This window comes from Oncorhynchus tshawytscha, linkage group LG09 (assembly GCF_018296145.1).
Source record: "Oncorhynchus tshawytscha isolate Ot180627B linkage group LG09, Otsh_v2.0, whole genome shotgun sequence".
In the NCBI taxonomy this organism is placed as follows: Eukaryota; Metazoa; Chordata; class Actinopteri; order Salmoniformes; family Salmonidae; genus Oncorhynchus; species Oncorhynchus tshawytscha.
The window spans coordinates 11226747-11254511 of NC_056437.1; the positions used below are offsets into that span (position 1 = coordinate 11226747).

The following is a 27765-nucleotide window of genomic DNA, read 5'->3' on the forward strand; positions in this document are numbered from 1 at the left end:
TGGAAACAGAGAAGGCTCATTTAATGGTCATAAATCACAAAATATCAAACCCTTGAAAATAATAAAACACTAGATATTTAATTGCCAAAGTTCGTTATAGAAATGTCAATAAGCAACACAGATGTACGATGCCGAACTTCACTTTCAAACGGAACACATCTCACAGTACAATAATGTACCAAGCGTAGTTAAGTCAGTCAAAAATGTATTTCATTGAGTGTCAAGTGACATTAAACATGTGGAACGCCGGTTCTCACACACACCCAGTGGTCTGGATCGAGCATTTCAATGTATGTTGGTCAATACTGCCCCCTGCTGGTCTATGTAGAACAGTCTGCTCGGGGAGGGAGGATTGTTTACATGTCATCGAGTATGGTCGCATGGCTTCCTCTCATGTAGGCATTGTTTTTTATACCTTCATTTAACTAGGCAAGTCAGAACAAATTCTGCCTGTTTGCCACTTTCACCGATTGTCATGGGTTTTCAGATGACAGCATACCAATTAGATAAAGACTGTCGTGTAGAAGACTATGGTGGTACAGAACCTGACCAAAATGCATTTTTAAATAAGAACAATATCATATTCCTAGTCTTGAGTATTATTCATGGGGTTAACTGTTAAGTCAATAGGAGGTTTTTACCCCCACCAACACAAATTGGGCATTATTCATGTTGAAAAGTTTTATTTATGTAAAAATGACAGTAAATCAAGTTGATAGTAACTGTAAACACTAGGCTACTATAAGCAAGGGAAACCATATACATGCCTCTGGATGACAAAGAACTAGGTTCAATTTCTTTTTTCAGGTTGCATGAAAATACATCAGTACTTCCCATATTTGTACTGTTGCCATGGCAACTCATTTTAGACGCTGTATCACACTTCTCTAGAAGTTCATGTCAGAAGTTTAATACAAATTTAAAAGTTAACAATGTTGCTCGTTTAAAAACTTCCACTAATTTCAAATTGCAATTTGTTTTATGTACTGGGATCCCTATACTGGTAAATTGAGACAGAAAAAAAGCAAGAACAATTATGTATAGGAATGAATATACCATAAACCTCCCAATCACATTCAATCTCCTCTTTTATAACAACATTGGGAAACAACATTCTGCGATCAACCCTTTAAACCAGTATTTATTTCCTTGTGAGAAACAATCATGTTGGTCTTTGGCTGAATGAAATAAAAACAGGTAGTACACTGGTGATCTGATGAACTAAGTAGCTGGTACTCAATTCAACCATTAAGGTGATTAGAAAAAGCTTTTATTTCTCACAAAAACTATGATCCACTGTTACCAAGAAGATGTATCATGTATTTGTAGGAAAATTCAGGAAACCGTGAAGACCCATGTTTTTATGAGATATTGATCAATCAAAAAAGTAGAGGGGGAAAAAAGGATCAAAATTACTATCATGGCTTCCTTTCTAGTCGTCGTCAAAGTTCTGTTGTAAAAGGAAGTTAGCAGCCAAGTTCTCGTTCTTCTCACAGGCAAAGTAGGCCTGTATAACAAGTCCTTCTGGGAATCCTAGGGCTTTTAGCTGAAGAAGAAGCAGACAAAGTCAACATGGAAATTAAATTAACAAAGATCAGAAATTACAGGATTTGCATGACTTGTTCAGAAAGATATCTATGTAATGGAGTCATTCGTCTTCAGTTGAAAACAACGCAGTCAGAAATCAACACTTGGCTTTTTGTTATTAGGTTTATTTGACATGGAGAATGCAGATTAACTGACATTTCTGTAAATGTTCCCGATTTAGCTAACTAGCTAATTTTCAACTGTAGCCACATATCAACAGCCATCATGACCTGTGAGATTCCTTCCTTACCCGCTCAATGGCCTCCTTCTCCTGGGGTGTGACCTGGATGTAGTTCATGCCACTTCCAGCCTCCCCACCAACCCCCACTCCACCACCACCACCACCCTGTCCCCCCTCCTGGGCTGGCTCGTTCAGCATCTGGATAAACTGCTCTTGGTGGCTGCTGATTTGCTGGGAGGGAAACAAACAAGACATGGTCGTGTTCATTAGGGCACACTGTAGCAAAACATTTCCAACGGAAAAGAACAGCCATTTCTTAAAGGGATACTTCGGGATTTTCACAATGAGGCCCTTTATGTACTTTATTTTTTAAAGGGATCCTTTATTTAACTGCGCAAGTCAGTTAAGAACAAATTCTTATTTACAATGACCGGCCTAGAGTCAGATGAACTTGTGGATATCATTTTTATGCATCTGTGTCCAGAATGAAGGAAGTTAGTGTCGCAAGGTAATGCTAACTAGCACTAGTGCAATGACTGGAAGTCTATGGGTATCTACTAGCATGCTAGTAGATGCCCTGGTCAAAAGTAGTGCACTGTAAAAGGGATAAGGGTGCAATTTGGGACACACGGTGTTTTAGACAGTCTGCGATGCCTTCAGGCTCTGATCTCATCACTATGTAGGCCTGAAGAGATGAAGGATACAGAGGGGAATTTATTTGGCAGACAAAACTATCTGGAATTCAGCATTCAACTAGTCTATCTACTGCTCATTTTAACCAGTCCAACTACAAGATTGTGGAATAATAGTCTGGATCATCAATTCAGGAGTATATCATAAATAGCAGTGTGTGTGTTGTGTCTTTGGTGGCGGTAGAAGTGGAGCAACAGGCTCCCGAGTGGCGCAGCGGTCTAAGGCACTATATCTCAGTGCTAGAGGAGTAACTACAGACCCTGGTTCGATCCCAGGCTGTATCACAACCAGCCGTGATTGGGAGTCCCATAGGGCGGCGCACAATTGGCCCAGCGTCGTCCGGCTTAGGGGACGGTTTGGCCGGAGGTAGGCCGTCAATGTAAATACGAATTTGTTCTTAACCGACTTGCCTAGTTAAAGGTTAAATAAACACAAAAATAATAATATAATAATAATAATAAAAGAGTAGTGTGCGAGTCATCCATACTTGCAGAAGCTGGGGGTTCTCCCTCCCTATCTGCTGTAGTAAGGCAGGGAGCAGAGAGGGGTTCTGCTGGATGATCCGTCTCATCTGGAGGAACTGAGGCTGGTTAACCAGGAACCCCAGAGGATTGGCTGGATACACAGAGGGGAGAAGGGGTGTTCTGTTTCCACAGTTCAACATTACATGTCCACACAGGTCCTTGTACTATACTGAAATGTAAAACGCAACATGCAACAACTTCAAATATTTTACTGAGTTACAGTTCATAAGGAAATCAGTCAATTTAAATAAATTAGGTCCTAATCTATGGATTTCACATGACTGGATCAGAAAAGCAGTATCTGGTGGGACCATCATTTGCCTCATGCAGCGCAACACATCTCCTTTAGAGTTGATCAGGCTGTGGAATGTTGTCCCACTCCTCTTTAATGGCTGTGTGAAGTTGTTGAACATTGGTGGAACTGAAACACACGTCAACGTCAATCCACAGGGCAGACCACGTCAATCGTACACGTCAATCCAGAGCATCCCAAACATGGCGTCTGGCGAGAATGTACACCATGGAACTGGGACATTTTCAGCTTCCAAGAATTGTGTACAGATCAGATCCTTGTGACATGGGGCCGTGCATACCATAACCCGACCTCCACCACGGGGCACTCTGTTTGCAACGTTGACATCAGTAAACAGCTCGCCCACAAACCAGGATTAATCCGTGAAGAGCACACTCCTCCAGCATGCCAGTTGAAACCAGGATTAATCCGTGAAGAGCACACTCCTCCAGCACGCCAGTTGAAACCAGGATTAATCCGTGAAGAGCACACTCCTCCAGCATGCCAGTGGCGATCAAAGTTGAGTGTTTGCCCATTGAAGTCGCCTTACGACGCCAAACTGCAGTCAGCTCAGGACCCTAGTATGGACGACTAGCATGCAGATGAGCTTCCCTGATACAGTTTCTGACAGTTTGTGCCGAAATGATTTGCTTTTGTAAACCCACAGTTCAGTTTCATCAGCTGTCTGGGTGGCTGGTCTCAGACAATCCCACAGGTGAAGAAGCCAGATGTGGAGGTCCTGGGCTGGCATGGTTACACGTGGTCGGTGGTTGTGAGGCTGGTTGGATGTACTGCCACATTCTAACATTGGAGGCGGCTTATGGTAGAGAAGTTAACATTAAATTCTCTGGCAAAAGCTGTGGTGGACATACCTGCAGTCAGCACGACAAATGCATGCGGCATCAAAACTTGAAACATCTGTGGCAATTGTGCTGTATGACAAAACATCACATTTTAGAGCGGCCTTATTGTCCCCAGTACAAGGTGCACCTGTGTAACGATCATGCCGTTTAATCAGCTTCTTGATAAAGCCACACCTGTCAGGTGAATGGATTATCTTAGCAAAAGAGAAATGTTCACTAACAGGGATGTAAACAAATTTGTACACAACATTAGAGAGAAACAAACTGTGTATGGAATATTTATGGGATCTTTTATTTCAGCTTATTATCCTCCAGTATGACAAACCGCTTACGGCATGGAACAATCGATCCAGTGCAACATGGAGGTCATCTCAGAATCTAGCTGATGCTGAGAATGGTCAGTCAATATGTTACCAGTTTCTTATTATTTCAGAAAAAAAAGAGAATAAAAATGCATCAAATGTTTTCTTAGTGTCCACAGCATACATAAGTGTTGTTACCCAGCGTAGAGGCAGGCCCGCCCACCCACACTCACCTCCTGTTGCAACGCTGGCGGGGGTTGTCATACTGCCTGTGTTGAGAGCTGGAGTTCCTCCACCCACAGAGGGCACCACTGGGTCAGCACCCGCATGGCTCTCCTCCCCAGCTGGGATCCCCTGAAGAACACACACACACGACAACGTTCGCTACCGCATTAGCGACCCAACGTGAGAACTGTCCGACTGTGGAGGAATCTAGCTTCCAGCTCTAAGTAACATGTGGATGAAAACCATCATAAAATAGAAAATCTGAAGTACTTGAAAAACAAGGGGTATATTGTTTGTTTTACTATGAAATAACCAGTCAATATCATGTGACTCATTTCAGGAAACTCTGCGTCTGGCGCACGACACTACTTCACAGGAGAGGTATTTGAACGTAAACATAATTATATAAAAATGCGTTTTTTGTCGTTGCAGAAATGCCTACTGGAACATGTGAACTTTCATGTGCCATAATAAACTTGTATGCCATCTGTAAATACTAATAAAATCGTTAAATTACGAACCTAGATGATTTAGCCACGGAAAAAGCCAGGAACCTTCCCGCTAGCCATGATTGGCTGAGATAATGGATGGGCTGGACATGCCGAGAGATGAGTTCGGATTGGTCTGCCATGTAGCACGCTTCTGTCTATAACATGAGCTGCTCAGTATGTGTAGATAATCCTTTCCACTGCAGCTTTTTTGAAAGATATCATGAATAACCACAAAAGTGTTGTTTCTGATGACAGTGATGGGGAAGAAATGGCAATCACAGAAGTTGAGTTTTGAAATCAGTCAAATGCCCGGTGGAAGAGTATGATAGCTAAGGAGATGGAGATAATTCTGGCATTTTGATTGCAAATATGTGGAGGGAGTTGAAAAGAGAACACAGAAGGATGTTGGATAAAACACCTGTCTCCGGATAACATCTTCAAACTAAGGGCAACCACGGCATCGTGACAGAGGAAAAATCGTTAATTCATACGGGTAAGAATCTAGATAGCTACATTTTCAGATATTATACATTTCTAATTTTGTCAGAAAGTCATTATCATTCATTGCAAGTTAAAGTTAGCTAGCTTGTGTTGCCTGGCTCGCTAGCGTTACATGTATGATCTCTGAAATAATATTATTTAACATTGAACCTAGTTAGTTAGCTTTAGCTACCTGCAGATTCAAGCTTGGTGGCTAGCTATGACAGTTTTTATTGCTAGTAGTATGGGTTGGAACTATTGCCCCATTCAAAACCATTGGCAAGTCGGAAATCTCTGACTTCAGTGCGTTCAAGACAACTGGGAACTCTTGGGGGTTCCCAGTTGGTAGCTAGCTACCTACTTGTCTAAACAAAATACTCAAATTCTCTAGATGATTACATGACCCATCCGGTTAGCCAAGTGTGTCTGTGGGTTATTACGGCCATCTATTGTATTTAACAAAGATGTGTATACGTCTAGACAATAGTTACCCATCCATTAAGCTAGATGTGGCTGGGGGTTGGTTAGAGCATTTCTTTCACATGACCATTCACACTGAATAAAAAGGCGTGTCAGACTAGAGAAGTGTATGGTGTGATGGGGAGATACTGTTAGCAGGTACTCCACAGCTGTCTGGGTTGTTAAAGCTGTGTGTGTGGGCTTACTGTTAGCAGGTACTCCACAGCTGTCTGGGTAGTTAAAGCTGTGTGTGTGGGCTTACTGTTAGCAGCTACTCCACAGCTGTCTGGGTAGTTAAAGCTGTGTGTGTGGGCTTACTGTTAGCAGGTACTCCACAGCTGTCTGGGTTGTTAAAGCTGTGTGTGTGGGCTTACTGTTAGCAGCTACTCCACAGCTGTCTGGGTTGTTAAAGCTGTGTGTGTGGGCTTACTGTTAGCAGCTACTCCACAGCTGTCTGGGTTGTTAAAGCTGTGTGTGTGGGCTTACTGTTAGCAGGTACTCCACAGCTGTCCGAGTTGTTAAAGCTGTGTGTGTGGGCTTACTGTTAGCAGCTACTCCACAGCTGTCTGGGTAGTTAAAGCTGTGTGTGTGGGCTTACTGTTAGCAGGTACTCCACAGCTGTCCGGGTTGTTAAAGCTGTGTGTGTGTGTGTTTACTGTAAGCAGGTACTCCAAAGCTGTCTTGGTTGTTGAAGCTGTGTGTGTGTGTGTGTGTGTGCGCGCGCGCGCTTACTGTAAGCAGGTACTCCACAGCTCTGTCTGGGTTATTGAAGCTGGCTCTGAGCGCTGCCACTACCTGCTCCCTCTCGTAGCCCATCAGCATCATCTCTGTCACCATGTTCTCATACGATTGGCCTGTCACTGAAGAGCAGGAAGAACAACAAACCAACCAGACAGCATTTTGATCTGAGAGATTCTGTAAGCTTCAGATGACATCATTCACTAGGATAAACATAGCCTAATAAAAACAGATTGTGAGGCAGAGCTATGCCTTTCACTTCTTTATCTATATAGGGAAGACTACCAAGACACATGGCCATATACCCATCTATTACAGGACAAGGTAAAACATAGTCAATCACATATACACTCAAATGTTCACTTATATCAGGAAGACCATTTACCCAGAGCAGAAGTTGCCTCCTCGAACATGTTCACATTTGTCAATAGACCAGAGGAACTGAAAGAGAAGGAGCGTGACACTGATGAGTACTGTTCAAGTAGTATATCACATGGTCTGCCCTGTACTAAAATACAACCACAAAGAGATGCATTCATCCTTCTATAAGCTCAGACACTAGCAACATGTCTACTGGCCTCGTCTTAGGAGAGAACACACACCGCACGTCCATCTGCCGTTTGTTCAGTGTGTTTCAGGGACCACCCACCGGTGGGCGACTGCCGACATTTTTACACATGATTCTACATGTAGAATCAGTTCGCAAATGACGGCTGGCACTCTGTTCAGAGGTGCTAAGTAGTCTCAGCTGGCAAACGCTACCGGCGTGTCGGTGCCTTTGCATGAGGCTACCGTTGAGATGGACCGGTAAAAACAGCCTCCTATTAATGGCTGCCAGCTGGGCTGTGGTCTTCAGGCCGAGGTAACATCGACAGCATCCCCAATGGCACCTTACTCCCTATGTAGTGCACTATATAGGCAACAGGGCTCTGGTCAAAAGTAGTGAACGATATAGAAAATAAGTTGTCATTTGTGACACAGCAGTGACTGCCAAACCAGACCTACCTGGTGGGGGTTGATGCTGGTGCTGAAGTGCTGCAGGGCCTCTCCTCGGCTGGTTTGGACCCCTCTGGTGGGTTATCTGAGCCTGGCGAGGCAGCCGTGGGTACAGTGGGGGCTGTAGTGCTGGAGGAGGTGGTGGCGGCAGAACCGGAAGGCTGGGCAGCTGCTGCTTTAGGCTACAGAGAGAAAGGGGACGCCCACAGCGTTCGGTTTTTGTTTCTTTCCAAGGCATCTTTTAAAAGAACACTTATGCCTATAAGTGATACAGTAACAATGATTTAACCAATATGGATCGTGTCATGTAAGAAGCCTGTGATCTGCTTTAGGCTACATACAGACATGGACACATTGGGAATTACTGTGAAGCAGTATTCATTTTAGGTGACTTTCACTTTGTGAGGTAGCAATAGTTCCTTTTTTACTAAGCAAAAACACAGCAAGAAAACAAGCTTGCTAGCCTCGTAGGCTACTCATCTTGCTTAAAGTTAGATTTTCCCATCAATATAGGATCAGAGCAAAGACTCATAGATATGCAAATAAACAGCCATCTTTACCATTCAATCTTTCAAGGACACCACCTGCTGCCAACTATCAGACACTCAAACGGCGCAGAAGTGACATATTGTAGCTCAGTGTGGTAGAATATTCAATCATTGGATGAACTGTTGCTGCACCTGCATGCATGGGAAGGGGGGCTGTAACACTGATTCCAATCGACTCTGCACAGTGGGATGCAATCTGCATTCTGTCAGTGTGATATCGAGGTGTATGTCAGCTAATTTTGGCACTTATTTTTTTAGATTTAGTCATTGACTAAAATATCATTAAGTCTTATTCAAATGACAAAAAGGATTTAGTCTACAGTGGCAAGAAAAAAATGTGCGAACCCTTTGGAAATGCCTGGATTTTTGCATAAATTGGTCATAAGATTGTGATCTTCATCTAGGTCACAAGAATAGACAGTCTGCTTAAAATAATAAACAATTATACGTTTCCATGTCTTTACTGAACACATCGTGTAAACATTCACAGTGCAAGGTGGGAAAAGTATGTGAACCCCTGGATTTAATAACTGGTTGTCCCTCCTTTGGCAGCAATAACCTCAACCAAACGTTTTGTGGTTGCAGATCAGACCTGCAGAGCTGCTGGCAAAACGCACAAAATTGCTGTTTGAATGAATGCTTATGAGCCTGCTGCTGCCTACCACCTCTCAGTCAGACTGCTCTATCAAATCATAGACTTCGTTATAATATAATAAACACACAGAAATACCAGCCGTTGGTCATTAATATGGTAGAATCCGGAAACTATCATCTCAAAAACAAGACGTTTATTCTTTCAGTGAAATACGGAACCGTTCCGTATTTGACCTAACGGGTGGCAGGTAGCAGCAGGGTGCATTGCACAACCTTCAATGTCATGTCATAATTACGTAAAATTCTAGCAAATTAGGAGGCCCAAACTGTTGCATATACACTGACTCTGTGTGCAATTTCACCTGGTTAATATTGCCTGCTAACCTGGATTTCTTTTAGCTAAATATGCAGGTTTAAAAATATATACTTCTGTGTATTGATTTTAAGAAAGGCATTGATGTTTATGGTTAGGTACACATTGGAGCAAAGATATGCACTGCATCGATTATATGCAACGCAGGACACGCTAGATAAACTAGTAATATGAACCATGTGTAGTTAACTAGTGATTATGATTGATTGTTTTTTATAAGATAAGTTTAATGCTAGCTAGCAACTTACCTTGGCTTACTGCATTCGCGTAACAGGCAGTCTCCTCGTGGAGTGAAATGTAGGGGCGGCAGTGTAGCCTAGTGGTTGGAGCGTTGGACTAGTAACCGGAAGGTTGCAAGTTCAAACCCCCGAGCTGACAAGGTCAAATCTGTCGTTCTGCCCCTGAACAGGCAGTTAACCCACTGTTCCTAGGCCGTCATTGTAAATAAGAATTTGTTCTTAACTGACTTGCCAGGTAAAATAAAAGGTCATTTTTTTTAAAATCAGGTGGTGTTAAGGGAATTTTTATCAATGATGACTAATTATGTATACATTTCAATCAGGACTGACTAGTCCGAATGCTGTTATGTTACTGTACATGTATCAATTTTCTCTCTTGCTCCCAGTATTGTATATAATGTAGTCAAGAGTTTGGAACAATGACGGTCTGTTCCTTGGTACAAATGTACAAATCTCCAGATGGCAGGGACGGACTATCTCCAGACTGTCTAGAATGCTTATCTACACTGACTGACCTTGGCTCTAGGCGAGGGGGGAAGGCTTGAGAACTATAGGGCCTTTCTACCAGTGTCAAGAAGAGACGGAACATTTAGAAAACGCTGACGTCATTTTCAGTTTATAACCTGTGGTAAAATGTGTATGAACTCAGTACTCTCTTGAATTAAAGGCTGTTACTTGACTTTTAAAACCGGGGCTCTGTCCATTCTTATAAAATAAGGGTCATACAAATCCTTATGAATTGACAGTGTTTCATTTTGATTGGGAATTAAAACAGAGGAATTAAATTCCTTCAACAGGTGGTTAGAGCGTTGGACTAAACTAAGGTTGCAAGATTGAATCCCCCAAGCTGACAAGGTAAAAATCTGTCGTTCTGCCCCTGAACGAGGCAGTTAACCCACCATTCCTAGGCCGTCATTGAAAATAAGAATGTGTTCTTAACCGACTTGCCTAGTTAAATAAAGATTAAATAAAAAGGTGTAAATTATTATTATTTTTAACCGGTGTCCAAAAATACCGATTTCCGATTGTTATTTAAAACTTGAAATCGGCCCTAATTAATCGGCCATTTCGATTAATCGGTCGACCTCTAGTCTTGTGAACTGCTCTCGAGATCATGCCACAGCATCTAAAAATCAGGTTGAGGTCAGGACTCGGACTGGGCCACTCCAGGTGTACTTTCTTCTGGTGAAGTCATTCTGCGTTTTGGGTCGTTGTCCTGCTGCATCACTCAACTTCTGTTGAGCTTCAATTGGTGGACAGAGTCTTACATTCTCCTGCAAAATGCCTTGATCGACAGAAAAATACATTTGAAAGTTTATGATAGCAAGATGTCCAGGCCCTGAGGCAGCCCTCAACCATGACGCTCCCTTCACCATACTTTACAGTTGGGATGAGGTTTGATGTTGTGCTGTGCCTTTTTTTCTCCAAACAATAGTGTTGTGTTCCTTCCAAACAACTCAACTGTAGTTTCATCTGTACACAGAATATTTCGCCAGTAGCGCTGTGGAACATCCAGGTGCACTTTTGAAAACTTCAGATGTGCAGGAATGTTTTTTTTTTCAGACAGTAGTGGCTTCTTCCGTGATGCCCTCCCATGAACACCATTCTTGTTTAGTATTTTATGTATTGTAGACTCGTCAACAGACATGTTAGCATGTCTTTAGCTGACACTCCAGGATTCTAGGACTGCTCTTGCAGTCATCTTTGCAGGACGGCCACTCCTAGGGAGAGTAGCAACAGAGCTGAACTTTCTACAATTATAAACAATTTGTCTTACCGCGGACTGATTAACATCAAGGCTTTTAGAGATAATTTTGTAACCCTTTCCAGCTGTATGCCAGTCAGCAATTCTTAATCTTAGGTCTTCTGAGATCTCTTTTGTTCGAGGCATGGCTCACATCAGGCAATGCTTCTTGTGTTTTTTATAGGGCAAGGCAGCTCTAACCAACATCTCCAATCTCATCTCAGTGATTGTACTCCAGGTTAGCTGACTCCTGACTCCAATTAGCTTTTGGAGAAGTCATTAGCATACTTTTCCCAACCTACACTGTGAAAGTTTAAATTATGTCATTTTTTGTCTATATTGAATACAATAATTTGTGTGTTAGTGTGCATAAACTGTTTGTCTATTGTTGTGACTTTGATGAAGATCAGATCAAGAAAAAAATCTATGACCAATTTATGCAAAAATCCAGGTAATTCCAAAGGGTTCACATACTTTGCCACTGTAGTTGTCAAAATTACAAAAACACTGGGCCATTTTAATCAACTAAATTACCTTTCATTTGTATTGTATCATTAACCAATAGTAAACAAATCAGTGTTTCCCCTATATTAATCTAGAAGCGGTGGGCCACCGTTGCTAAATCGTGGCCACCACTCCAAAAAAAATAGATTTAAAATACTTTGAGTGTAAATTTAAACTAATAATAAGACAGTCGGGAGAACGTCAAATCTCATGGCATCCCCATTGATTTTACGTTTGAGTCACTCAGCATAAGAACCCGACAAACCATGGCAAAGTGTAGAATTGCGCTTAAAAACTAAAATTCTCTCCGCACCATGCCAAAATGTGTAGGATTGCAGGAAATGAATAAATAGTCAACAAAATGGCTACAGGGACTGAGTTGACCATTGTGTGTGGAGTCAGTATAATATTAAATACAATCTTTCTTTGTGCTCTTCTATTTATCATGAGTTTTTGTTCCACCTTGCTATTTTTAGTATTACATTCATAACTGCATTTAGAGCTGGCAAGAAAGGCATTTAACTGACAAGTCTCTCTCGACACTTCTTCAAAGTATTTGCAAAGTAGTATGGGTTGCATCTCAGTCACATTGTCATCGTTATCAATGGCCCAACGTTATTTACTCAATAAATTGTTTGCTATGCATTTGTTTCTGTGCCACCAAAATGTTTGCATACAGGCTACAGGGTCACGTTCAGTTGCAAAAACAGAGCTGAGGTTATTCCTTATTCAACATGTCAGACAGCAAAGTTTGTTCTACAAAGCTGAAAGTTACCAAACGTTACATCCCGCTGAACGCAACCCAGGTTGTTAGCAATAGCTAGCTAATGAGATAACATGACTGAACAAGGCGTAGCCTAAACAAATGGTTAACAATCCGGGCCGCAAATAGCCTCGTTTTAGAATGGCCCACAATATGCTTTATGAATGGAAAATGCGGCCAACCAATGTAGCGGAGGTATTATGGGTCATATGTTTTGAACAGTAATGGCTAGAATCAAGCCGCTTTCTCTGAAGAAATGCGGTAGACTTAGCTAGTACATTGGCTACAGAACCTGGCTAAGAAATGCAGTGAGGAAAGTGTGAGGGTTGCGCAAGACTAAAAATGTAAATACTTTTCTATACTCAAGCGAGGGAAAAACAGGTAGTGCCTTGAGAATGAATTCACACCCCTCGACTTTCTCCACATTTTGTTGTGTTAAAGACAATTTAAAATGAGTTCAACGTGGACCCCCCCCACTGGCCTACACACAATACCCCATAATATCAAAGTGGAATTATGTTTAGAAATTAATTAAAAATGAAAAGCTGAAATGTCGAGTCAATAAGTATTCAACCCCTTTGTTATGGCAACCCTAAAGTTCAGGAGTAAAAATGTGTTTAACAAGTCACCTAATAAGTTGCATGGACTCACTCTGTGGGCAATAAGTGTCTACCTCATCTCTGTAGCCCACACATACAGATAATTGTACGGTCCCTCAGCCGAGCAGTGAATTACAAAACAAAGACCAAGGAGGTTTTCCAAAGCCTCGTTCCAATGGCACTTATTGGTAGATGGGGCAATATTTTTATTTTTTAAAAGCAGACATCAAATCTCCTTTTGAGCATGGGGAAGATACACCATCCAAAGTGTAGTATCTATACACCCAGTCACTACAAAGAGACAGGTGTCCTTCCTAACTATGTTACCGGAGAGGAAGGAAACCACTCCGGATTTCAACATGACGCCAATTTGACTTCAAATCTAAATGCATTTGTCACATGCGCTGAATACGACAGGTGTAGACCGTAGTGAAATACTTACAGCCCTTAACCAACAATGCAGTTAAGAAAAATGTGTGAAGTAAAAATAGATAAGAAAAAAAATCTAATAAATAATTGAAGAGCAGCAGTAACATAACAGTAGTGAGGCTATATACAGGGGGTACCGTTACAGAGGGGGCACCGGTTAGTCGAGGAAAGATGTACATGTAGGTAGTTATTAAAGTGACTATGCGTTGATGAACAAACAGAGTAGCAGCAGAGTAAAAGAGGGGGTGGGACAACGCAAATAGTCTGGGTAGCCATTTGATTAGCTGTTCAGGAGTCTTATGGCTTGAGGGTAGAAGCTGTTAAGAAGCCCTTTGGACTTATATTGGTACTCCGGTACAACTTGCCGTGCAGTGGCAGAGAGAACAGTCTGACTAGGGTGGCTGGAGTCTGATAATTTTTAGGGCCTTCCTCTGACATCGCCTGGTATAGAGGTCCTGGATGGCCGGAAGCTTGACCCCAGTGATGTACTGGGCTGTACGCACTACCCTCTGTAGTGCCTTGTGGTCGGAGGCCGAGCAGTTGCCATACCAGGCAGTGATGCAACCATTGCTATCAATGGTGCAGCTGTAGAACCTTTTGAGGATCTGAGGACCCATGCCATCTTTTCAGTCACCTGAGCTGTCTTGGTGTGCTTGGACCATGATAGTTTGTTGGTGATGTGGACACCAAGGTACTTGAAGCTCTCAACCTGCTCCACTACAGCCCCGGGAATAAGAATGAAGGCATGCTCGGTCCCCCTTTTCCTGCAGTCTGCAATCATCTCTTTTGTCTTCATCACTTTGAGGGAAAGGTTGTGGTCCTTGCTCCACGCGGCCAGGTCTCTGACCTCCTCCATATTGGCGGTCTCATCATTGTCGGTGATCATACACCCAAGATGGCGTAGCAGTAAGTCGTCCTGTCTCGTCGTGTCCCTTGTGTATATCGTATATTTTTCGTTTTTTACATATTTTTCTTCGCATATCTCTTCAAAAACATTTTGCTAAACCTAAGCTTCCAAATACTCTCCTGCAACCCGCCTCACCCAATGTAGCTATTTTTCCTAAAGTATTTATATTTACGTCGGAACCGGAACCCCTCAACTGAAGCTAGCCAGCTAACCACCAGCTATGCTAGCGGTCTTCAGCTAACCGGTCATCAGCTAAGCTAACCTTTAGCTCGGAAAGCTCTCGCCAGCTCAAACAACGCGACTCTAACCAGAGCATAACGGACCTATTTATTTTTCATCCCGGATTCCCACCGCAAACGGAACATTTTTCAGCTGGATCTTCACAACTAGCTATCTAGCTAAACCACAACCCCGGATGATTACTCCTGGCTAGCGCTTCCACCCACTTAGCGTGAAGCTAGCCCGGCCAGCGCACCTGTACTACCACCGTAGCATACTCCTGGGCTACAATACCCGGGCCCACAACCGGTCTATCGATGTCACCGCATGAAGAGGAATAAACAGTCTCACCCCATCGCGACGTCCCCCAAAGTCTAACTCTCTAGCCCTCGCTATCTCCCTGCTTGCTAATTCGGCCTGCTAACTGCTAGCTTGTCTAGCCCCGGTCCGCTAACTGCTACCTTGTTTAGCCCGGGCCTACGAACTGTTAGCTTGTTAGCACAGGCCTGCTAACCGTCTGAATCGCCACGTCCCAAACACGCACCGGACCCATACTCACTCTCTATCTCTTTTTGATTTTTAATCTGTTTATACCTTTCCGGAAACCTGCCTCACCCAATGTGACACAGAATCGCTATCATTTTTAATTTTTAGAACACACTCAAGAACCTCCAGAAGCCAACCAGCTAACTAGCTACAAGCTATTTAGTCATTGTTAACTTTTTTCAACCTTGATAACACTCGCCTGTCCAGCTCCCCTGCCCCATCCACCGCTGCCCCCTGGACACTGATCTCTTGGCTACATAGCTGATGCACGCTGGACTGTCCATTAATCACGGTACTCCATTCTGCTGTTTATGTTTTATCTGTCGGCCCCGTTGCCTAGTCAACGCCATTTTACCTGCTGTTGTTGTGCTAGCTGATTAGCTGTTGTCTCACCTACTGTTTTAGCTAGCTTTCCCAATTCAACACCTGTGATTACTGTATGTCTCTCTCAAATGTCAATATGCCTTGTATACTGTTGCTCAGGTTAGTTATCATTGTTTTAGTTCACAATGGAGCCCCTAGTTCTACTCTTCATACCCCTGATACCTCCTTTGTCCCACCTCCCACACATGCGGTGACCTCACCCATTACAACCAGCATGTCCAGAGATACAACCTCTCTCATCATCACCCAGTGCCTGGGCTTACCTCCGCTGTACCCGCACCCCACCATACCCCTGTCTGCGCATTATGCCCTGAATATATTCTACCATGCCCAGAAACTTGCTCCTCCTATTCTCTGTCCCCAACGCTCTAGGCGACCAGTTTTGATAGCCTTTAGCCGCACCCTCATACTACTCCTTCTCTGTTCCGCGGGTGATGTGGAGGTAAACCCAGGCCCTGCATGTCCCCAGGCACCCTCATTTGTTGACTTCTGTGATCGTAAAAGCCTTGGTTTCATGCATGTCAACATCAGAAGCCTCCTCCCTAAGTTTGTTTTACTCACTGCTCTAGCACACTCTGCTAACCCTGATGTCCTTGCTGTGTCTGAATCCTGGCTCAGGAAGGCCACCAAAATTCAGAGATTTCCATACCCAACTATAACATCTTCCGTCAAGATAGATCTGCCAAAGGGGGAGGAGTTGCAGTCTACTGCAGAGATAGCCTGCAAAGTAATGTCATACTTTCCAGGTCCATACCCAAACAGTTCGAACTACTAATTTTGAAAATTACTCTCTCCAGAAATAAGTCTCTCACTGTTGCCGCCTGCTACCGACCCCCCTCAGCTCCCAGCTGTGCCCTGGACACCATTTGTGACTTGATCGCCCCCCATCTAGCCTCAGAGTTTGTTCTGTTAGGTGACCTAAACTGGGATATGCTTAACACCCCGCCAGTCCTACAATCTAAGCTAGATGCCCTCAATCTCACACAAATCATCAAGGAACCCACCAGGTATAACCCTAACTCTGTAATAAAGGGTACCCTCATAGACGTCATCCTGACCAACTGGCCCTCCAAATACACCTCCGCTGTCTTCAACCAGGATCTCAGCGATCACTGCCTCATTGCCTGTATCCGCTACGGAGCCGCAGTCAAACGACCACCCCTCATCACGGTCAAACGCTCCCTAAAACACTTCTGTGAGCAGGCCTTTCTAATCGACCTGGCCCGGGTATCCTGGAAGGACATTGACCTCATCCCGTCAGTTGAGGATGCCTGGTCATTCTTTAAAAGTAACTTCCTCACCATTTTAGATAAGCATGCTCCGTTCAAAAAATGCAGAACTAAGAACAGATACAGTCCTTGGTTCACCCCTGACCTGACTGCCCTCGACCAGCACAAAAACATCCTGTGGCGGACTGCAATAGCATCGAATAGTCCCCGTGATATGCAACTCTTCAGGGAAGTCCGGAACCAATACACGCAGTCAGTCAGGAAAGCTAAGGCCAGCTTCTTCAGGCAGAAGTTTGCATCCTGTAGCTCCAACTCCAAAAAGTTCTGGGACACTGTGAAGTCCATGGAGAACAAGAGCACCTCCTCCCAGCTGCCCACTGCACTGAGGCTAGGTAACACGGTCACCACCGATAAATCCATGATTATCGAAAACTTCAATAAGCATTTCTCAACGGCTGGCCATGCCTTCCGCCTGGCTACTCCAACCTCGGCCAACAGCTCCTCCCCCGGCAGCGCCCAAGCCTCTCCAAGTTCTCCTTTACCCAAATCCAGATAGCAGATGTTCTGAAAGAGCTGCAAAACCTGGACCCGTACAAATCAGCTGGGCTTGACAATCTGGACCCCCTATTTCTGAAACTTTCCGCCGTCATTGTCGCAACCCCTATTACCAGCCTGTTCAACCTCTCTTTCATATCGTCTGAGATCCCCAAGGATTGAAAGCTGCCGCAGTCATCCCCCTCTTCAAAGGGGGAGACACCCTGGACCCAAACTGTTACAGACCTATATCCATCCTGCCCTGCCTATCTAAGGTCTTCGAAAGCCAAGTCAACAAACAGGTCACTGACCATCTCGAATCCCACCGTACCTTCTCCGCTGTGCAATCTGGCTTCCGAGCCGGTCACGGGTGCACCTCAGCCACACTCAAGGTACTAAACGATATCATAACCGCCATCGATAAAAGACAGTACTGTGCAGCCGTCTTCATCGACCTTGCCAAGGCTTTCGACTCTGTCAATCACCATATTCTCATCGGCAGACTCAGTAGCCTCGGTTTTTCGGATGACTGCCTTGCCTGGTTCACCAATTACTTTGCAGACAGAGTTCAGTGTGTCAAATCGGAGGGCATGCTGTCCGGTCCTCTGGCAGTCTCTATGGGGGTGCCACAGGGTTCAATTCTCGGGCCGACTCTTTTCTCTGTGTATATCAATGATGTTGCTCTTGCTGCGGGCGATTCCCTGATCCACCTCTACGCAGACGACACCATTCTATATACTTTCGGCCCGTCATTGGACACTGTCTTACCTCCAAACAAGCTTCAATGCCATACAACACTCCTTCCGTGGCCTCCAACTGCTCTTAAACGCTAGTAAAACCAAATGCATGCTTTTCAACCGATCGCTGCCTGCACCCGCATGCCCGACTAGCATCACCACCCTGGATGGTTCCGACCTTGAATATGTGGACATCTATAAGTACCTAGGTGTCTGGCTAGACTGCAAACTCTCCTTCCAGACTCATATCAAACATCTCCAATCAAAAATCAAATCAAGAGTCGGCTTTCTATTCCGCAACAAAGCCTCCTTCACTCACGCCGCCAAGCTTACCCTAGTAAAACTGACTATCCTACCAATCCTCGACTTCAGCGATGTCATCTACAAAATGGCTTCCAACACTCTACTCAGCAAACTGGATGCAGTATATCACAGTGCCATCCGTTTTGTCACTAAAGCACCTTATACCACCCACCACTGCGACTTGTATGCTCTAGTCGGCTGGCCCTCGCTACATATTGGTCGCCAGACCCACTGGCTCCAGGTCATCTACAAGTCCATGCTAGGTAAAGCTCCGCCTTATCTCAGTTCACTGGTCACGATGGCAACACCCATCCGTAGCACGCGCTCCAGCAGGTGTATCTCACTGATCATCCCTAAAGCCAACACCTCATTTGGCCGCCTTTCGTTCCAGTACTCTGCTGCCTGTGACTGGAACGAATTGCAAAAATCGCTGAAGTTGGAGACTTATCTCCCTCACCAACTTCAAACATCAGCTATCTGAGCAGCTAACCGATCGCTGCAGCTGTACATAGTCTATTGGTAAATAGTCCACCATTTTCACCTACCTCATCCCCATACTGTTTTTATTTATTTACTTTTCTGCTCTTTTGCACACCAATATCTCTACCTGTACATGACCATCTGATCATTTATCACTCCAGTGTTAATCTGCAAAATTGTAACTATTCGTCTACCTCCTCATGCCTTTTGCACACATTGTATATAGACTCCCCCTTTGTTTTCTACTGTGTTATTGACTTGTTAATTGTTTATTCCATGTGTAACTCTGTGTTGTCTGCTCACACTGCTATGCTTTATCTTGGCCAGGTCGCAGTTGTAAATGAGAACTTGTTCTCAACTAGCCTACCTGGTTAAATAAAGGTGAAATAAAAAAATAAAAATAAAATCAGGCCTACCAGTGTTGTGTCGTCGGCAAACTTAATGGTGCCTGGCCATGCAGTCAAGACTGAACAGTGAGTACAGGAGGGGACCGAGCACACACCCGAGGAGCCCGTGTTGAGGATCAGCGTGGCAAATGTCTTGTTACCTACCCTTACCACCTGGGGGCGGCCCGTCAGGAAGTCCAGGATCCAGTTGCAGAGGGAGATGTTTACTCCCAGGGTCCTTAGCTTAGTGATGAGCTTTGAGGGCACTATGGTGTTGAATGCTGAGCTGTCATCAATGAATAGCATTCTCACATAGGTGTTCCTTTTGTCCAGGTGGGAAAGGGCAGGGTGGAGTGCAATAGAGATTGCATCATCTGTGGATCTGTTTGGGCAGTATGCAAATTGGAGTGGATCTAGGAATTCTGGGATAATGGTGTTGATGTGAGCCATGACCAGCGTATCAAAGCACTTCATGGCTACAGATGTGAGTGCTACGGGTCAGTAGTAATTTAGACAGGTTACCTTAGTGTTCTTGGGCACAGGAATTATCAAACCTGCCAACCCTGTCCAACTTTTTAAGAGTACCAGCTGCGTGCGGTAAATTGTAGATTCAACTCGCTCGCGTAGCACGTGCCGAATTGGGGTTCTTTCCCCCCGACTGCTCATGCTGTTTGGGTCTGATCGCTTTTAAAACACGGTTCCTAATGAACACTAAAAGCAAAATCATTTTTGAAAACATAATAAAAACAAATGATCACGTTGACACAGACCGCAAACTGACTAGACAAAGCTTAAGTAGGCTACCGCAAAGGGAATCTGAACACTGTTCGCTAGAAGAGTCAGGTGTTTCAGCCTATGTAAAAGGTGCCTATTGGATTTGTATTTATTTGCATACATAATTTCAGATTTTCGAAATTGATAAAATCTCAAATCTAGTGCAAAGGCCTTTTAGAAGCATTGCCTCTATAGCCAATACCGGACACTCATTCATTAAAATCGCTCAGTCTTCTAAACTCCCGACATTTAATGCCAAGATGTTTCCATTTATTTTTGATTAAACTTCTGTAATGCTTTTTGTGACGTGGATCATAATTAGTTACAGTCTATCAGGTTGCGTGATCCTCGTAATGTTACATGGAAAATACAACTAATGGAATGCAGAATTAAATGTATATCACACTCGCACAAATATAAATATTTTTTTTTTCTTCGTATTTGTATTTAATTTCTTTCACTAGCGAGTGAACTGCTGGCACGGAGTCGAAAAGGGATTTGTCCATGTGTTTACGTACAGCTGACAGTTGCCAAAAATCAGCATCACAACAAACAGGAGGCGCAAACACGGGGTAGCTACGTCAAATAATAATGTATTAATCTCCATGTCCGTTGACACAAACTCCGTACATGTCGGTGTGTTGCAGCTCGAGAATCGGGATGTTAGATTTACCCAGTGAATTAATTTTTTTATTAAAATGTAAAATAAATAAATTACAATTCTGCTTACTATTAAAATCGGATCTCGTACCTGCGTTCATGGACAGAGAATAGCGTAGTTGGTACGCAAAATGCGTGCATGTTGGCAGGTCTGGACTATAGTGGCCTGCTTGAAACATGTTGGTATTACAGACTCAATCAGGGGCAGGTTGAAAATGTCAGTGAAGACACTTGCCCATTGTCAGCGCATGCTCGGTGTACACATCCTGGTAATCCGGTCTGGCCTTGCAGCCTTGTGAATGTTGACCTGTTTAAAGGCCATACTCACATTGGCGACTGAGAGCGTGATCACAGTAATCCAGAACAGCAGATGCTCTCATGCATGCTTCAGTGCTGCTTGCCTTGAAGTGAGCATAAAAGGCATTTAGCTCATCTGGTAGGCTTGTGACACTGGACAGCTTGCGGCTGTGCTTCCCTTTGTAGTCTAATAGTTTGCAAGCCCTGCCACATCTGACGCGCGCCGGTGTAGTACAATTCAATCTTAGTCCTGTATTGATGCTTTGCCTGTTTGATGGTTCGTCAGAGGGCATAGTGGGATTTCATAAGCATCCAGATTAGAGTCCCGCTCCTTGAAAGCGGCAGCTCTACCCTTTTGCTCAGTGCGGATGTGGCCAGGAATCCATGGCTTCTGGTTGGGGTTTGTACGTACAGTCACTGTGGGGACGACGTCATTGGTGCATTTATTGACGAAGCCAGCGACTGATGTGGTGTACTCATCAATGCCATCGGAGGAATCTCGGAACATATTCCAGTCTGTGCTAACAAAACAGTCCTGAAGCTGAGCATCTGCATCATCTGACCATTTCTTTACTGACCGAGTCACTGGTGCTTCCTGCTTTACTTTTTGCTTGTAAGCGGGAATCAGGAGGATAGAATTATGGTCAAATGAAGAGTGAAGGAGAGCTTTGTATGTGTCTGTGGAGTAAAGGTGAACTAGAGGGTTTTTTCTCTCCTCTGATTGAACATTTAACATGCTAGAAGAAATTAGGAAAAACAGATTAGAGTTTCCCTGCATTAAAGTCCAAGGCCAAATCACATCTTCAAAATCAAATGTTATTCGTCACATGCTCCAAATACAACAGCTATAGACCTTACAGTGAAATGCGTACTTACAAGCCCTTAACCAACAACGCAGTTCAAGAAATAGTGAACAAAATATTCACTAAATAAACCAAAGTAATTTTTAAAAAAAATCAAAAGTAACAAAGTAAAATAACAACGAGGCTATATACAGGGGGTACCAGTAACGAGTTAATGTGCAGGGGTACAGGTGAGTCAAGGTAATTTGTACATGTGGGTAGGGTAAAGTGACTATGCATAGATAATAATAAATAGTGACTAACAGCAGTGTAAAAACAAAGAGGGGGGCAACGTAAATAGTCCAGGTGGCCATTTGATTAATTGTTCATCAATCTTATGGCTTGGGTGTAGAAGCTGTTAAGGAGCCTTTTGGACCTAGACAAGGCGCTCCGGTACCGCTTGCCGTGCGGTAGCAGAGAGAACAGTCTAAGACTGGAGTCTGACAATTTTTTGGGCCTTCCTCTGACGCTGCCTAGTATACAGGTCCTGGATGGCAGGAAGCTTGGCACCAGTGATGTACTGGTACGCACTACACTCTAACTTTAAAACAGTTACAGAGTTTAATGGCTGTGATAGGCAAAAACAACATTGTAGCTACTCCACAATATTAACCTAATTGACAGAGGGAAAAGGAGGGAGCATGTACAGTATTAAAACAATTCAAATCATGCATCCTGCTTGCAACAAAGCACTAAAGTAATACTGCAATGTGGCAAGGCAATTAACCTTTTGTTGTGAATACAAAGTTATGTTTGGGGCAAATGCAATACAACATATTACAGAGGATCACTCCATATTTTTAAGCACAGTGGTGGCTGCATCATGTTATGGGTATGCTTGCAATCATTAAGGAATAGGATGTTTTTCAAGATAAAACATGTACTTAATGGCGCTAAGGACAGGAAAAATGCTAGAGGAAAACCTGGCTCAGTCGGCTTTCTACTAAACACTAGGAGATTAATTCCCCTTTCAGCAGGACAATAACCTAAAACACAAGGCCAAATCTACACTGGAGTTCCTTACCAGGAAGGAAATAAAAGTTGCTGGGTGGCCGAGTTACAGTTTTGACTTAAATCTGCTTGAAAATCTATGACAAGAACTGATGTAGGCTAGGCATGTGCGCCCAATGCTGAACAGAACTGAGCATCTGTGCTGCTAATATTAATTGTGCTCGTCACTGAAAAGCGCTCAATCTCTCCAAAAACTATTGTTCAGTCCACTGAGATTTTAGTCACAGGGATAATAGTCTCCTTTCAGTCAACTAAAATTAAAAATCATTTGTTTAGTAATTTTTTCCTGGGTCTATTTAGTCAGTTATAATCTCGTCAATTGCCACTGAAAAGAAATTGATGTTCGATTAATATTTGTCACAATTTTTGTTGACTAAATTAACACCGGTGTGACAGGCCTAGGAAATCTACATCACACACACACACGTACGTCCAATGACATGGAAAGTTAATTAAGTCCATCTGCCAATATCAGTGGGTGCCACAGTATGTGTGTTATGGTCTGGTGTGTGTGTGTGAAAATGGTTTTACGATGCAAAAACAGTTCTGTGCCATCTACTCTTAAATTCTCCACCACAATAAAGGCCAGATCTCAACCCCTCTAATACCTTACCTTTGCCACCATGACAACCACAAAGTTCTTCTCATCAATCTTATAGTCCTTGATAGCAGTGTCATCATTTAGGATTTTCCCTGCAAGGAACAAACATGAAGATTAGAGGTCGACCGATTAATTGGAATGGCCAATTAATTAGGGCCGATTTCAAGTTCATAACAATCGGAAGTCAGTATTTTTGTCCACCGATTTGGCAGATTATTATTTTATTTTTTTACACCTTTATTTAACTAGGAAAGTCAGTTAAGAACACATTCGTATTTTCAATGACGGTCTAGGAACGGTGGGTTAACTGCCTCGTTCAGGGGCAGAACAACAGATTTTTACCTTGTCAGCTCGGGGGATTCAATCTTGCAACCTTACAGTTAACTAGTCCAACACTAACCACCTGCCTCTCATTGCACTCCACGAGGAGCCTGGCTGTTACGTGAATGCAGTAAGCCAAGGTAAGTTGCTAGCTAGCATTAAACCTAGCTTATAAAAAACAATCAATCATAATCGCTAGTTAAACTAGTAATATCAACCATGTGTAGTTATCTAGCGTGTCCTGCGTTGCATATAATCGATGCGGTGCGTATCGTTGCTCCAATGTGTACCTAACCATAAACATCAATGCCTTTCTTAAAATCAATACACAGACGTATATATTTTTAAACCTACATATTTAGCGAAAATAAATCCAGGTTAGCAGGCAATATTAACCAGGTGAAATTGTGTCACTTCTCTTGCGTTCATTGCACGCAGTGTGTATATGCAACAGTTTGGGCCACCTAATTTGCCAGAATTTTACATAATTATAACATAACATTGAAGGTTGTGCAATGTAACAGGAATATTTAGACTTATGCATGCCACCGTTAGATTTTAAAAAAACGTAACGGTTCTGTATTTCACTGAAAGAGTAAAGGTCTTGTTTTTGAGATGATAGTTTCCGGATTCGTCCATATTAATGACCTAATGCCTTTCTGTGTGTTATTATGTTATAACTAAGTCTATGATTTGATAGAGCAGTCTGACTGAGCGGTGGTAGGCAGCAGCATGCTCACAAGCATTCATTCAAACAGCACTTTCGTGCGTTTTGCCAGCAGCTCTGCTGTTTATGACTTCAAGCCTATCAACTCCCAAGATTAGGCTGGTGTAACCGATGTGAAATGGCTAGCTAGTTAGCGGGGTGCGAGCTAATAGCGTTTCAAACGTCACTCGCTCTGAGACTTGGAGTAGTTATTCCCCTTGCTCTGCATGGGTAACACTGCTTCGAGGGAGGCTGTTGTCGTTGTGTTCCTGGTTTGAGCCCAGGTAGGAGTGAGGAGAAGGACGGAAGCTATACTGTTACACATAAGAACATCCAATAGTCAAAGGTTAATGGAATACAAATGGTATAGAGAGAAATAGTCCTATAATAACTACAACCAAAAACTTCTTACCTGGGAATATTGAAGACTCATGTTAAAAGGAACCACCAGCTTTCATATGTTCTCATGTTCTGAGCAAGGAACTGAAACGTTAGCTTTCTTACATAGCACATATTGCACTTTTACTTTCTTCTCCAACACTTTGTTTTTGCATTATTTAAACCAAATTGAACATGTTTCATTATTTATGTGAGGCTAAATTGATTTTATTGATGTATTAAGTTAGAGTTCATTCAGTATTGTTGTAATTGTCATTATTACAAATAAAAAAATACATTAAAAATAAATAAATTGTCCGATTAATCGGTATCGGCGCTGAAAAATCATAATTGGTCGACCTCTAATGAAGATAGTTATCAGCCAACAATGCTTCAAGAACCCTGACATTCTATGCCAATGAAATTCACAGAAGCCTATCCCTGGGGAGAACCCTGCTATCCTGTCACCTATAAGTTAAGTCATAGTGGTGAAGAAACATTAAAAGACGCACTATGCTGAAATCGCTCCACCATTTCCTAGTTACTAAGAATCTAACAGTTCGACCTAAATTCAGTTTATTTACAAAACAAGCAACTATAGTGTAGATAATCATTATACCATCTAAACCGCTGTGGAATATTTTTCATAACCAAAAATAGTATTTGAAGCTGGTGTAGAAAACCAAAAATTAAACACAAAAACTAAACTTAAGACTGGGAAACATATAAATAGTGTACATAGAGACAGCTCTACCACAGACTTTCTTTAATAACAGATCTATAACTTACATCTATGTGAATTTGTTCCAAGTCTCCCAAAAAGTCACATACACGGACTGAATACTATTTCTGCATTCCCATAACATAATTATACTGATCAAAAATATCAAAAACGCAACATGCAACAATTTAAATGATTTTACTGAGTTACAGTCAATTGAAATAAATTCATTAAGCCCTAAACTATAGAATTCACATGACTTAGCAGGGGCACAGCCATGGGTGGTCCTGGTAGGGCATAGGCTAACCCACTAAATCAAAATACATTTTTCCCCACAAAGGGTTTTATTACAGGCAGAAATCCTCCTCAGTTTCATCAACTGTCTGAGTGGCTGGTCTCAGACGATCCCGCAGGTGAAGAAGCTGGGTGTGGAGGCCCTGGGCTGTTGTGGTTACACGTGGTCTGCAGTTGAGGCTGATTTGACCTACTGCCTAATTCTCTAAAATGACGTTGGAGGCGGCTTTTGGTAGAGAAATTAACATCTCTGGCAACATTCCTGCAGTCAGCATGCCAATTGCACACACCCTCAAAACTTGAGACATCTATGGCATTGTGTTGTGTGACAACTGCACATTTTAGAGTGGCCTTTTTATTGTCCCCAGCACAAGGTGCACCTGTGTAATGATCGTGCTGTTTAATCAGCTTCTTGATATTCCAGTGTCTGATGGATAGATTATCTTGGCAAAGTAGAAATGCTCACTAACAGGGATGTGCACAACATTTTTGATAAATAAGCTTTTTGTGCATATGGAACATTTCTGGGATATTTTGTCTCAGCTCATGAAACATGGGACTAACATTTTATGTTGTGTTTATATTTTTTTGTTCAGTATACATGAAAACATTGAGATGACAACCTGTGTACTGACATACTTATGCAGCTCTCTTGTCAGTGTGGCACAAGGCAAACCAACAGGAGACATGTAATTATATTATGACAGCACAACGATGTATTACGCTTAAAAAAATAAAAGTCCTTATACTGCCAGACGAAATGTAGAGTAGGGTAATAAAATACAAACTGTACCTGCATATATCAATTTCTGCCCTGCAACCGGAAAACCATCGTTTCCCTTCTCATTCTCAATTCTTTCCTTTAAGGTTTTTACCTGTAAAGAAAAAGAGTAGACAAAGTATAAAGGGATCGAAGTCCATTGTGAGAAATATATGTTGTCAAACCTAGAGCTGTCGTTAGATAGCTAGCTATATGGATCAATGATCTGAACCATTACATTTTCCAAATAGGTAACAAACTATTCAACTGCTTCATAATTAGCTAGCTACCGAGCTACGTGTGACTAACGTTAACAAATTAACGTTAGCTAGCTATAATAGATGACTAATATTACTTAACAGTAGTTAGCTAGCTAGCTATAAAACAAACCCAAAAGTTGCCGTTTTGAATAAATATCTATTGTAAACATAAATTGCAACTATGCATGACAAAAGTGATTTAACTAGACAGCGTTAACTAATGAGCTCGCCAGTTGAGATTGATAAAGTTCAGCTAATTTAGGTAGCTAACGTTACTAGCTAAAGCTAGCATAAATCAGTCAACGTTAGTTACTATATCCTCAAGTTTCAGATCTGTTTTTGCATTATAAAATCGCAATAAGTGTATATGAAGCAATTTACTACTTTACGTTAAAGACTATTTCTAATTCACTAATTGAATGGGGACTTGAACATGTTTAAATTGCTTCGCTACCTACAGTAGTTATCCATGTCAAACTAGCTAGAATGTGTGCTAGCTAACGGTAGCCAACGGTAACTTAGCCGAAGCCATCCACCCCCTTCAACAAATGCATGGTGGTTTCAACTCACCGTCTCCTCTTCGTCTATGTCGATTTTAAATGTCTGCTGCTGGAGGGTTTTCAAAGTGATCTGCATTTTCGCGATGAGCAATTTAGCTTAGGTTTCTTTACTTATTTCACCACGTACTCTTTCCGAGGGTGTAGGTCGATTCGTTTACTATTCCCGCTAGCTCATCACAACCTGTCCGGCGCCATTACGCTTTTGGCTTTTCAGTGCATAAACAAACCTGA

General features: G+C 42.7%; 1 protein-coding gene across 1 annotated transcript; it reads right to left on the bottom strand.

Moving 5' to 3' along the window:
* On the bottom strand, positions 1 to 27765 carry LOC112257367 (UV excision repair protein RAD23 homolog B). The gene is made up of 10 exons (XM_024430878.2): positions 27545 to 27765; positions 26748 to 26829; positions 23547 to 23626; positions 7841 to 8013; positions 7221 to 7276; positions 6830 to 6957; positions 4676 to 4796; positions 2949 to 3076; positions 1838 to 1999; positions 1 to 1546 (listed from the first exon to the last, which is right to left on the bottom strand). Exons 1-10 carry the CDS (start codon positions 27608 to 27610, stop codon positions 1433 to 1435), a joined length of 1110 nt encoding a protein of 369 aa, XP_024286646.2. The 5' UTR covers positions 27611 to 27765; the 3' UTR covers positions 1 to 1432.

What these genes read in the sequence shown, in the direction of transcription:
- LOC112257367 (XM_024430878.2), bottom strand. Translation starts at nt 27,610, where the DNA reads ATGCAGATCACTTTGAAAACCCTCCAGCAGCAGACATTTAAAATCGAC. An exon ending in GCAGAAATTGATATATGCAG is followed by an intron (nt 23,627 to 26,747) that starts GTACAGTTTGTA and finishes TGTTCCTTGCAG; the next exon opens with GGAAAATCCTAAATGATGAC. An exon ending in AGAAGGAGGCCATTGAGCGG is followed by an intron (nt 1,547 to 1,837) that starts GTAAGGAAGGAA and finishes CTTCTTCTTCAG; the next exon opens with CTAAAAGCCCTAGGATTCCC.